At 46.4% G+C, this 14,484-nt stretch overlaps 1 protein-coding gene across 15 annotated transcripts in view; it reads right to left on the bottom strand.

The window, feature by feature from the left end:
* Positions 1–14,484, bottom strand: part of LOC117265053 (protein 4.1-like) — a 90,864-nt gene that overhangs the window by 49,880 nt on the left and 26,500 nt on the right. For 12 of the 15 annotated variants that reach the window (XM_078162795.1, XM_078162796.1, XM_078162802.1 and 9 more), the window contains exons 10-11: positions 12,989–13,033; positions 1,479–1,631 (exon numbers count right to left, since the gene is read on the bottom strand). In XM_078162795.1, the coding sequence (XP_078018921.1) occupies positions 1,479–1,631; positions 12,989–13,033 (198 nt within the window). The remainder of the gene's footprint in view (positions 1–1,478; positions 1,632–12,988; positions 13,034–14,484) is intronic. The other 3 variants (XM_078162801.1, XM_078162792.1, XM_078162794.1) reach the window with 1 other exon arrangement.

Raw genomic sequence — 14,484 nt, 5'->3', positions numbered from 1 at the left:
TGTTTTTTGTATAAAAATGAGTGATACATCACAGAAACCGGCCTGTAAACAGTCATGGTGGGAGAGAAGTTAAATAACAAAACAAAAAAATAATAATCTTAAAAGATAAAACGATTAAAACGTTATGACTTCAACCATCACAAGGACTCAATGAGTCCTTACTGGGTGAGAGCTATAAATTTAATTACACATTGAAAAAAAAACTTTTATCATTTTTCTTTTTAATTTCAACATTAACAGATAAAGGCAAAACTTCCCCAAAGCATTTTGCTAAAGCATGATTGCAGCCAAAATGCTGCTCAATAGAGGAATGGGTGAGGACTCATTGAGTCCTTGCAGGGTGTAAGGGCTAGTCTTCATCAGGTCTTTGAGTGTTCACAGTGCAGGCAGCTGTTTAGAGGAGCCCATGGCTGCTGAGTGTTGGGACAAGCTTTCAGGAGTCAACTGCTCTGTCCTCACCATGACTGTCAACAACAGATCCTGGGACAGCTGTCTCACTGCTCAGAGGTCTCAAGGTGTCCAAACTTTTGGACAGTGCTCCTTTATTTTTTTCAAAAAAAAAATAAAACACCGATCCTGATTAAAATATTAAAAGGCACCATGTCTTTTGGAGATCAGTTTATCTTGTACTCACTGAGCTACTGACAGTAAACAACATGTTGACTAGCGCCGCCCAAACGTCTGTATCGTTGACGAAGTGTTTCATGACGTTTTGTCTGAAATCGTCCGTCAGTCTCTGATCAGCTGATCTGTTTGAGGACGAACTTAACGATACTGACGTCCCTTCGTCTGTTTTTGATTTCTGACGGTGTGATCACATACTGACACTGTTTTTGTCTGAGACAGTGAGGTGTCATGGTAACCATGGTAACTGATACTGCAAAATGAAAACCAGTTATAAACCAGATCAGGGTTTGTATACAGTCACAGGGCTGTGAGAGGGCCTTTTCACGCTGTGCATTGTGGGAGCAGAAGTAGACAAAGGCAGCACTGAAACGATGTATACTATCAGTATGTGGGACGCAGTGACGCTAACATTTGGCTAGCTAGCTACAAAGGTAATAGCTCCATTACTTCAGAGCTACCAGCAGGTAGGACTAATGTGCAGCTGCACCTGCTGAGGTAACATCCTTCTGACACCTGGCCCTGACATCGTCACCAAGTCACTCCCCAGCCCTCTCACACGCCCACTGCTGGTATCTCCACACAAACAGATGTCCTCAGAGTAAAAGTGAAGACGTTTTCATCTCTTCTGATGGCTCCATCATCAGATGGAAAACTGTGGAAACTTAAATAAGGACGGCTCAGTTAGATCAGTATGGGACACCGACGTGACTTTTGTGCCTCACAGTAGAAAAACAACGGTAAGACTCGGCCGCCTTTGCCTACTTCCTCTCTGAGAACGCACAGCCTGAGTACATCCTATATTCATCTTTAACTCTTCTTCTGTGGTGCTGAGGTGTGTGTTGGCGTCTCACCTCCCCAGGTCGGATCTTGATGTAGAAGTTGTTCCTCTTGTAGGAGATCTTCAGGATCTTTGGCCACGAGAATCTGTTGATCCTCAGTCTGTCTCTGTAGACCAGCAGACCGCTACTGCACACGCCCAGCATGATGGCCACACCCTCAGAGTCCTGCACACACACACACGCACACACACACACACAGACACAGATGGTGGACTCATGAATGGTCAGACTGGGACAAGTTGTCTTTAATTTGAGGTGAAACCAAAGACCTTCAGTCTGTCTCCTCAGTGGACTTCATGTCCTTAATGCCCTCACACTCACTGCAGCCAATCAGCAGCCTTCTTATCTGCTGCCTGTGTGATGTCACCTGCCATTACAACAACCACACCAGTACTTCCTGAATGACAGGTCAGCCCCAACCCCTATCTCTGATTGGCTGCACATTTGAAAGCCTTGTGATTTCATTGGTCAAAGTTTAGTCACACATAATCCCAGTGGGTGGGTCTGTTTGTCTGTTTGTCTGTGTCTCTGATCAGCTGATCTATTACAGGACCAACCAAACGATACTGACGTCCCTTCAACTGAACCGCAGTGGGCGGGTCATGAATGGGACATAAATTTCAGTCTGAGGTGACATCACTCTCGTTCTGACGCCTTGAGTTTGGCACTTTGGAGCAGGAAGTGACCATATTTGGGTGAGAAAGTGGAGCTGATGGAGAGCAGACAGCCTGTGACTCAAAGAGGCTCCACACTCCATCAACAGGTGAGTTTAATCTAAATTCAATTTGTTGTTTCTGTCTTAAATCAGAGTGAAGACTGGAGACACGTTGGTGTCCCGCTATCTTCCTGTTATTCACGGTGACAGTTCAGCAAACAGGAAACAGTATTCACTACACCTGACAGAGTTATATCACAGATCTCAGCACAGTCAGAGACAGCAGGAAATATGACCGGACATCACGCTGTGTGGGTCGCAGGCGCCATCTTGATGAGGTACACACAGAGCGCCTGCACTCAATCTGAAAACAAGTTAGGTCACAATGTTTGACAGTAATCCTGGTTTAATCCACCGGGGACAGGTGACACTACACCTGTCTGACACACCAGTCTGATACAACTGTCTGATACACCAATCTGACACACTTGTCTGACACACCTGCCTGATACACCTGTCTGACACAACTGTCTGATACACCTGTCTGACACAACTATCTGAAACACCTGTCTGACACAACTGTCTGATACACTAGTCTGACACACCTGTCTGATACACCAGTCTGACACACCTGTCTGACACAACTATCTGAAACACCTGTCTGACACACCTGCCTGATACACCTGTCTGACACAACTGTCTGATACACCTGTCTGACACAACTATCTGAAACACCTGTCTGACACAACTGTCTGATACACTAGTCTGACACACCTGTCTGATACACCAGTCTGACACACCTGTCTGATACACCTGTTTGACACAACTGTCTGACACACCTGTTTGACACAACGGTCTGATACACCTGTCTGATACACCTGTTTGACACAACTGTCTGACACACCTGTTTGACACAACGGTCTGATACACCTGTCTGATACACCTGTCTGATACACCTGTTTGACACAACTGTCTGATACACCTGTCTGATACACCTGTCTGATACACCTGTCTGATACACCTGCCTGATACACCTGTCTGACACAACTGTCTGATACACCTGTCTGACACAACTATCTGAAACACCTGTCTGATACACCTGTTTGACACACCTGTTTGACACAACGGTCTGATACACCTGTCTGATACACCTGTCTGATACACCTGTCTGATACACCTGTTTGACACAACTGTCTGATACACCTGTCTGATACACCTGTCTGATACACCTGCCTGATACACCTGTCTGACACAACTGTCTGACACACCTGTTTGACACAACGGTCTGATACACCTGTCTGATACACCTGTTTGACACAACTGTCTGACACACCTGTTTGACACAACGGTCTGATACACCTGTCTGATACACCTGTCTGATACACCTGTCTGATACACCTGTTTGACACAACTGTCTGATACACCTGTCTGATACACCTGTCTGATACACCTGCCTGATACACCTGTCTGACACAACTGTCTGATACACCTGTCTGACACAACTATCTGAAACACCTGTCTGATACACCTGTTTGACACACCTGTTTGACACAACGGTCTGATACACCTGTCTGATACACCTGTCTGATACACCTGTCTGATACACCTGTTTGACACAACTGTCTGATACACCTGTCTGATACACCTGTCTGATACACCTGCCTGATACACCTGTCTGACACAACTGTCTGACACACCTGTTTGACACAACGGTCTGATACACCTGTCTGATACACCTGTTTGACACAACTGTCTGACACACCTGTTTGACACAACGGTCTGATACACCTGTCTGATACACCTGTCTGATACACCTGTTTGACACAACTGTCTGATACACCTGTCTGATACACCTGTCTGATACACCTGCCTGATACACCTGTCTGACACAACGGTCTGATACACCTGTCTGATACACCTGTTTGACACAACTGTCTGACACACCTGTTTGACACAACGGTCTGATACACCTGTCTGATACACCTGTCTGATACACCTGTCTGATACACCTGTTTGACACAACTGTCTGATACACCTGTCTGATACACCTGTCTGATACACCTGCCTGATACACCTGTTTGACACAACTGTCTGACACACCTGTTTGACACACCTGTCTGATACACCTGTCTGATACACCTGTTTGACACACCTGCCTGATACACCTGTCTGACACAACTGTCTGATACACCTGTCTGACACAACTATCTGAAACACCTGTCTGACACAACTGTCTGATACACCAGTCTGACACACCTGTCTGATACACCTGTCTGATACACCTGTTTGACACAACTGTCTGATACACCTGTTTGACACAACTGTCTGATACACCTGTCTGATACACCTGTCTGACACACCCGTCTGACACACCTGTTTGACACAACGGTCTGATACACCTGTCTGATACACTAGTCTGACACACCTGTCTGATACACCTTTCTGACACAACTGTCTGATACACCAGTCTGACACACTTGTCTGACACACCTGTCTGATACACCTGTTTGACACAACTGTGTGATACACCTGTCTGATACACCTGTCTGATACACCAGTCTGACACACCCGTCTGACACACCTGTTTGACACAACTGTCTGATACACCTGTCTGATACACCTGTCTGACACACCCGTCTGACACACCTGTTTGACACAACGGTCTGATACACCTGTCTAATACACTAGTCTGACACACCTGTCTGATACACCTTTCTGACACAACTGTCTGATACACCAGTCTGACACACTTGTCTGACACACCTGTCTGATACACCTGTTTGACACAACTGTGTGATACACCTGTCTGATACACCTGTCTGATACACCAGTCTGACACACCTGTCTGACACACCTGTCTGATACACCTGCCTGATACACCATTCTGATACACCTGTCTGATACACCTGTCTGATACACCTGTCTGATACACCAGTCTGATACACCTGTCTGATACACCTGTCTGACACACCAGTCTGACACACCTGTCTGATACACCTGTCTGGTAAACCAGTCTGACACACCAGTCTGATACACCAGTCTGACACAACTGTCTGACACAACTGTCTGATATACCTGTCAGACACAACTGTTTGACACAACTGTCTGAAACACCTGTCTGACACAACTGTTTGACACACCTGCATGATACACCTGTCTGACACAACTGTCTAATACACTTGTCTGAAACAACTGTTTGACAAAACTGTCTGACACACCTGTCTGATACAACTGTCTGACACACCTGTCTGATACACCTGTCTGACACAACTGTCTGATATACCTGTCAGACACAACTGTTTGACACAACTGTCTGAAACACCTGTCTGACACAACTGTTTGACACACCTGCATGATACACCAGTCTGACACAACTGTCTGATACACTTGTCTGAAACAACTGTTTGACAAAACTGTCTGACACACCTGTCTGATACAACTGTCTGACACACCTGTCTGATACACCTGTCTGACACACCTTTCTGATACACCAGTCTGATACACCAGTCTGACACACCTGTCTGATACAACTGTCTGACACACCTGTCGGATACACCAGGCTGATACACCTGTCTGACACACCTGTCTGATACACCTGTCTGACACACCTGTCTGACAAACCTGTCTGATACACCTTTCTGACACAACTGCATGTTACACCTGTCTGACACAACTGTTTGACACACCTGTTTTACACACCTGTCTGATACAGCTGTCTGATACACCAGTCTGATACACCTGTCTGATACACCAGTCTGACACACCTGTTTGACACAACTGTCTGATACACCTGTCTGATACACCAGTCTGACACACCTGTCTGACACACCTGTTTGACACAACTGTCTGACACACCTGTCTGACACACCTGTGTGATACATCTGTCTGATACACCAGTCTAACACACCTGTGTGATACACCTGTCTGATACACCTGTTTGACACACCTGTCTGATACAGCAGTCTGACACACCTGTCTGATACACCAGTCTGACACACCTGTCTGGTACACCTGTCTGATACACCAGTCTGATACACCAGTCTGACACACCTGTCTGATTCACACCTGTCTGACATACCTGTCTGATACACCAGTCTGACACAACTGTCTGGTACACCTGTCTGATATACCTGTTTGACACAACTGTCTGATACACCAGTCTGACACACCTGTCTGATACACCTGTCTGCTACACCAGTCTGACACAACTGTCTGATACACCAGTCTGACACACTTGTCTGACACACCTGTCTGATACACCTGTTTGACACAACTGTCTGACACATCTGTTTGACACAACTGTCTGATACACCTGCCTGATACACCAGTCTGATACACCTGTCTGATACAGCTGTTTGATACACCTGTCTGATACACCTGTCTGACATACCTGTCTGATACACCAGTCTGATACACCTGTCTGACACAACTGTCTGATACACCTGTCTGATACACCTGTTTGACACAACTGTCTGATACACCAGTGTGACACAACTGTCTGATACACTTGTCTGATACACCATTCTGACACACCTGTCTGATACATCTGTCTGACATACCTGTCTGACACACCTGTTTGACACAACTGTCTGATACACCTGCCTGATACACCAGTCTGATACACCTGTCTGATACAGCTGTCTGATACACCTGTCTGATACAGCTGTTTGATACACCAGTCTGACACACCTGTCTGATTCACACCTGTCTGACATACCTGTCTGATACACCAGTCTGACACAACTGTCTGATACACCTGTTTGACACAACTGTCTGATACACCTGTCTGACACACCTGTCTGATACACCTGTCTGATACACCAGTCTGACACAACTGTCTGATACACCTGTTTGACACAACTGTCTGATACAGCATTCTGACACACCTGTCTGATACAGCATTCTGACACACCTGTCTGATACACCAGTCTGACACACCTGTCTGACACACCTGTTTGACACAACTGTCTGATACACCTGCCTGATACACCAGTCTGATACACCTGTCTGATACAGCTGTTTGATACACCTGTCTGATACATCTGCCTGACACACCTGTCTGATACACCAGTCTGATACCACAGCTTGATACACCAGTCTGACACACCAGTCTGATAAACCTGTCTGACACACCTGTCTGATACACTTGTCTGATACACCAGTCTGACACACCTGTCTGATACACCAGTCTGATACACCTGTCTGACACACCTGTCTGATACACCTGTCTGACACAACTGTTTGACACACCTGTTTTACACACCTGTCTGATACACCTTTCTGACACAACTGCATGATACACCTGTCTGACACAACTGTTTGACACACCTGTTTTACACACCTGTCTGATACACCTGTCTGATACACCAGTCTGATACACCTGTCTGATACACCAGTCTGACACACCTGTTTGACACAACTGTCTGATACACCTGTTTGACACAACTGTCTGATACACCTATCTGACACACCTGTCTGATACACCTGTCTGATACACCTGTCTGACACACCTGTTTGACACAACTGTCTGATACATCTGTCTGACACACCTGTCTGACACACCTGTCTGATACACCTGTCTGACACACCTGTCTGATACAGCAGTCTGACACACCTGTCTGATACACCAGTCTGACACACCTGTCTGACACACCTGTCTGATACACCAGTCTGACACACCTGTCTGACACACCTGTTTGACACAACTGTCTGATACACCTGCCTGATACACCAGTCTGATACACCTGTCTGATACAGCTGTTTGATACACCTGTCTGATACATCTGCCTGACACACCTGTCTGATACACCAGTCTGATACCACAGCTTGATACACCAGTCTGACACACCAGTCTGATAAACCTGTCTGACACACCTGTCTGATACACTTGTCTGATACACCAGTCTGACACACCTGTCTGATACACCAGTCTGATACACCTGTCTGACACACCTGTCTGATACACCTGTCTGACACAACTGTTTGACACACCTGTTTTACACACCTGTCTGATACACCTTTCTGACACAACTGCATGATACACCTGTCTGACACAACTGTTTGACACACCTGTTTTACACACCTGTCTGATACACCTGTCTGATACACCAGTCTGATACACCTGTCTGATACACCAGTCTGACACACCTGTTTGACACAACTGTCTGATACACCTGTCTGATACACCAGTCTGACACACCTGTCTGACACACCTGTGTGATACATCTGTCTGATACACCAGTCTAACACACCTGTGTGATACACCTGTCTGATACACCTGTCTGATACACCAGTCTGACACACCTGTCTGATACAGCAGTCTGACACACCTGTCTGATACACCAGTCTGACACACCTGTCTGACACACCTGTCTGATACACCAGTCTGATACACCAGTCTGACACACCTGTCTGATTCACACCTGTCTGACATACCTGTCTGATACACCTGTCTGGTACACCTGTCTGATACACCTGTTTGACACAACTGTCTGATACACCTGTCTGACACACCTGTCTGATACACCTGTCTGCTACACCAGTCTGACACAACTGTCTGATACACCAGTCTGACACACTTGTCTGACACACCTGTCTGATACACCTGCTTGACACAACTGTCTGATACAACTGTCTGACACACTTGTCTGACACACCTGTCTGATACACCTGTTTGACACAACTGTCTGACACATCTGTTTGACACAACTGTCTGATACACCTGCCTGATACACCTGTCTGATACACCTGTCTGATACAGCTGTTTGATACACCTGTCTGATACACCTGTCTGACATACCTGTCTTGATACACCAGTCTAATACACCTGTCTGACACAACTGTCTGATACACCTGTCTGATACACCTGTTTGACACAACTGTCTGATACACCTGTGTGACACAACTGTCTGATACACTTGTCTGATACACCATTCTGACACACCTGTCTGATACAGCAGTCTGACACACCTGTCTGATACACCAGTCTGACACACCTGTCTGACACACCTGTCTGATACACCAGTCTGATACACCAGTCTGACACACCTGTCTGATTCACACCTGTCTGACATACCTGTCTGATACACCAGTCTGGTACACCTGTCTGATACACCTGTTTGACACAACTGTCTGATACACTTGTCTGACACACCTGTCTGATACACCTGTCTGCTACACCAGTATGACACAACTGTCTGATACACCAGTCTGACACACCTGTCTGATACACCTGCTTGACACAACTGTCTGATACAACTGTCTGATACACCAGTCTGACACACTTGTCTGACACACCTGTCTGATACACCTGTTTGACACAACTGTCTGACACATCTGTTTGACACAACTGTCTGATACACCTGCCTGATACACCAGTCTGATACACCTGTCTGATACAGCTGTTTGATACACCTGTCTGATACACCTGTCTGACATACCTGTCTGATACACCAGTCTGATACACCTGTCTGACACAACTGTCTGATACACCTGTCTGATACACCTGTTTGACACAACTGTCTGATACACCTGTGTGACACAACTGTCTGATACACTTGTCTGATACACCATTCTGACACACCTGTCTGATACATCTGTCTGACACACCTGTCTGACACACCTGTTTGACACAACTGTCTGATACACCTGCCTGATACACTTGTCTGATACACCTGTCTGATACAGCTGTCTGATACACCTGTCTGATACAGCTGTTTGATACACCAGTCTGACACACCTGTCTGATTCACACCTGTCTGACATACCTGTCTGATACACCAGTCTGACACAACTGTCTGATACACCTGTTTGACACAACTGTCTGATACACCTATCTGACACACCTGTCTGATACACCTGTCTGATACACCAGTCTGACACAACTGTCTGATACACCAGTCTGACACACCTGTCTGATACACCTGTTTGACACAACTGTCTGATACAGCATTCTGACACACCTGTCTGATACACCAGTCTGACACGCCTGTCTGACACACCTGTTTGATACACCTGTCTGATACAGCTGTTTGATACACCTGTCTGATACATCTGCCTGACACACCTGTCTGATACACCAGTCTGATACCACAGGCTGATACACCAGTCTGACACACTAGTCTGATAAACCTTTCTGACACAACTGTCTGACACACCTGTCTGATACACCTGTCTGATACACCAGTCTGATAAACCTGTCTGATACACCAGTCTGATACACCTGTCTGATACAGCTGTTTGATACACCTGTCTGATACATCTGCCTGACACACCTGTCTGATACACCAGTCTGATACCACAGGCTGATACACCAGTCTGACACACTAGTCTGATAAACCTTTCTGACACAACTGTCTGACACACCTGTCTGATACACCTGTCTGATACACCAGTCTGATAAACCTGTCTGATACACCAGTCTGATACACCAGTCTGACACACCTGTCTGATACACTTGTCTGATACACCAGTCTGACACACCTTTCTGATACACCAGTCTGATAGACCTGTCTGATACACCAGTCTAACACACCTGTCTGATACACCAGTCTGACACACCTTTCTGATACACCAGTCTAACACACCTGTCTGATACACCAGTCTGATAGACCTGTCTGATACACCAGTCTAACACACCTGTCTGATACACCAGTCTGACACAACTGTCTGATACACCTGTCTGATACACTTGTTTGACACACCTGTCTGATACACCAGTCTGACACAACTGTCTGACACAACTGTCTGATACACCTGTTTGACACACCTGTCTGACACACCCGTCTGACACACCTGTCTGACACACCTGTTTGACACAAATGTCTGATACACCTGTCTGACACACCAGTCTGACACACCTGTCTGACACACCTGTCTGATACAGCAGTCTGACACAACTGTCTGACACACCTGTCTGATACACCAGTCTGACACAACTGTCTGATACAACTGTCTGATACACCTGTTTGACACAACTGTCTGATACACCTGTCTGATACACCTGTTTGATACACCTGTCTGATACACCTGTGTGGCACACCTGTCTGATACACCTGTCTGACACAACTGTCTGATACACCTGTCTGATACACCTGTCTGACACAACTGTCTGATACACCAGTCTGACACACCTGTGTGACACACCAGTCTGACACAACTGTCTGACACACCTGTCTGATACACCAGTCTGACACAACTGTCTGATACACCTGTTTGACACAACTGTCTGATACACCTATCTGACACACCTGTCTGATACACCTGTCTGATACACCTGTCTGACACACCTGTTTGACACAACTGTCTGATACATCTGTCTGACACACCTGTCTGACACACCTGTCTGATACACCTGTCTGACACACCTGTCTGATACACCTGTCTGATACACCAGTCTGATACACCTGTCTGATACACCTGTCTGATACACCTGTCTGACACAACTGTCTGATACAACTGTCTGATACACCTGTTTGACACAACTGTCTGATACACCTGTCTGACACACCAGTCTGACACACCTATCTGACACACTAGTCTGACACAACTGTTTGACACACCTGTTTGTCACAACTGTCTGTCACACCTGTCTGACACACCTGTCTGACACAACTGTCTGACACACCAGTCTGACACAACTGTGTGACACACCTGTTTGACACAACTGTCTGATACACCTGTCTGATACACATGTCTGATACACCTGTCTGATACATCTGGTTGACACACCTGTCTGATACACCTGTTGGGAGTCGGGCTGTGCAAGGTTGGTTGCGTGAACACACTCACTTGATCCCTGGTAACCTAGCAACGGTGTCACATAAACAGCTAACAACGTCAGGTGTGGTTGCGCTTATTAGCCGTGACTTTGGGCTTGTTTTTTGTAAATTCGCTTACAAATATTGGTAGTCGTGGGTTACAGTTTTTTGGGCTTGTTTCTAAAGTGGAGTTGCTTATTTGGGCTTGCTCTCTAAACATCGCCTTTCTCTCTATATATCCATCTAATAAGTTATTTAAACTCATGATAGTATGTTGGACTGCAGGATTTTTCCACAGCTCCGCTCCCTCCGGCCCTCTCCTTCTCCGCATACACACAGGTGACGGTCAGTCAATCAGACTTTTCACACTGAAATTGTGCGAATAATGGAGGTTCACCAACAAGTGGGCGAAATATGGAAAGAATACAATAAAGATTTGTAGAAAGAGAGAGGATTAAAAGATTCGACTTCAACAGGGGGGCGATTCAAAGGCAGTGTGCAGATTCAGATTCTGTGTGAAATATGTACTCATCATTCAGATCTTGTTCAGCATACCAGCACTGTTACAGTGAAAGTAAAATGGCCCGTTATATGCAACTTCTTTACTTTAATGTTCATTCATTCATTCTTTCCACCTTTTTGGTTGGCGAGTTGGTTTGGTAGAGTTCACGGGCAGTAAATATTTGTAAAGTCATTTTGGTTGCTGGTCCTGGTTGCTTGTTTCTGTCCCAGGATCTGGCAACACTGAACACAACACAGCATGGAGTGAACAGTAAGAATGAGTGCGGATAACAAGGAAAAAGTCGAGTAATAGTTTTTATACCATCTTGTCTATGTTCATTTATTTGAGTGTTTTCTAATGGTTGTGTTGACATTATCTCAAGGCAATTGAATCGAACGCAACTGGACTTGGTTTTGTCCAAGTCCAGTTGCGTTCGATTCAGTTGCCTTGAGATAACTATGACCTGGCAACACACACTGACACACAACACACACCAACGCACAACACACACCAACACACACTGACACACAACAAAACACCAACACACACTGACACACAACACACACCAACACACACCAACACACACTGACTGAGGAAACAGTCTTACCTCTGACTTAGCTGAAGACAAGCAGTCAAAGCGACTTCCTACCATCTACTCCATTCAGACAGAAACAGGCACAGAGAAAGAGACAGACCAAGACAGAGAGACAGAGACAAAGACAGAGACACAGACACAGACACAGACACGTAGACAGACAGAGACAGACACAGACAGAAAGGGACAGAGACAGACACAGACACACAGAGAGACAGACACAGACACGTAGACAGACAGAGACAGACAGGGACAGAGACAGACAGACACAGAGACAGACACAGACAGACACAGAGACAGACACAAACAGACACAGACACAGAGACAGAGACACAGAGACAGACACAGACAGACAGGGACAGATAGACCAAGACAGAGGCAGAGAGAGAGACAGACAGAGACAGAGACCAACACAGACACAGACACAGACAGACACAGACAGATAGACAGACAGAGACAGACACAGACACAGACACAGACAGAGAGACAGACGGACAAAGACAGAAAAGAAGAACAGTTTGTCTGAATGAGGAGACTTAGAAAACCAAAGCTAACAGGACAATCAGACAGACAGACGTTACTGTCCCCACAGTGTTACTGTTCCCACAGTGTCCATATTGTGTCCTCCAGAACATCCACATGTACATACAACATCAGTACTGAGGGACGTGAAACAGAAGACACTGAACTTCATTGATTACTGATTATTATTATCATTGTTATTATTATTACTATAAAACTATAAACTGTGGCAGGAGGGACAAAAAATTTCTTCTCAGTGTTCAGTCAGCCACCAGCTGGGAGGGTGGAGAGGGTGGAGGTGTAAGTGTACAGGGTTGCAACGGGTGTGGTATGGACCCAAATGCAGTACACAGGCGCTCAGGAACAGTTGGTAATGACCTTTATTTTCACCACAGCAAACAAGGTACGGAGCAGATAGAATAAACACAGAATAAAGTTCGTTCTTCGGGCTGAAAGCCCTCACACAGTCTCTGGGGCTCAGACGAGGGGAAGAGACGCGGCCGGAGTCGGCCGTGGAACCGAGGGGAAGCTCCTTAGCCCCCGGCTCCAAACAGTTCAGTTCTCTTTTGGTATGAGGGGAAGAGAAGTAGCTTACTTCAGCCGATGACGACGAGGAGGAAGCTCCGTGGCCCGAAGAGCCGGCTGCACGTGCGGAGGTGTCGACGGGGAGAGAGCAGAGGAGTGGTCGGAGGCAGGCGGGGGGGTCGTAGCCAGATGAGCAGTCCACGAAGGCAGAGGCACCAATGGGGAGCAGGCAGGAGGATAGACGAGGCCAGGCGGAGGAGTCGATACCAGCCGAGCAGTCAGATACCAGAAACGCTGAGGCAGAGCACGAGGTCAGGGACAGAAGGCAGGTGAGTTTACCGGGAGACAGACGTGGAGAGCAGGTCGGGAACAGGCAGAGTCGGCACCGGGAGATCAGACAGGAGATGAATGCTGGAAAGTCTCGCATGACGCTGAAGAACAATCTGGCAACGAGTGAGAGT

Source organism: Epinephelus lanceolatus, chromosome 20 (assembly GCF_041903045.1).
Source record: "Epinephelus lanceolatus isolate andai-2023 chromosome 20, ASM4190304v1, whole genome shotgun sequence".
Taxonomy (NCBI): Eukaryota; Metazoa; Chordata; class Actinopteri; order Perciformes; family Serranidae; genus Epinephelus; species Epinephelus lanceolatus.
This window is presented reverse-complemented; position numbering and strand designations above follow the sequence as displayed.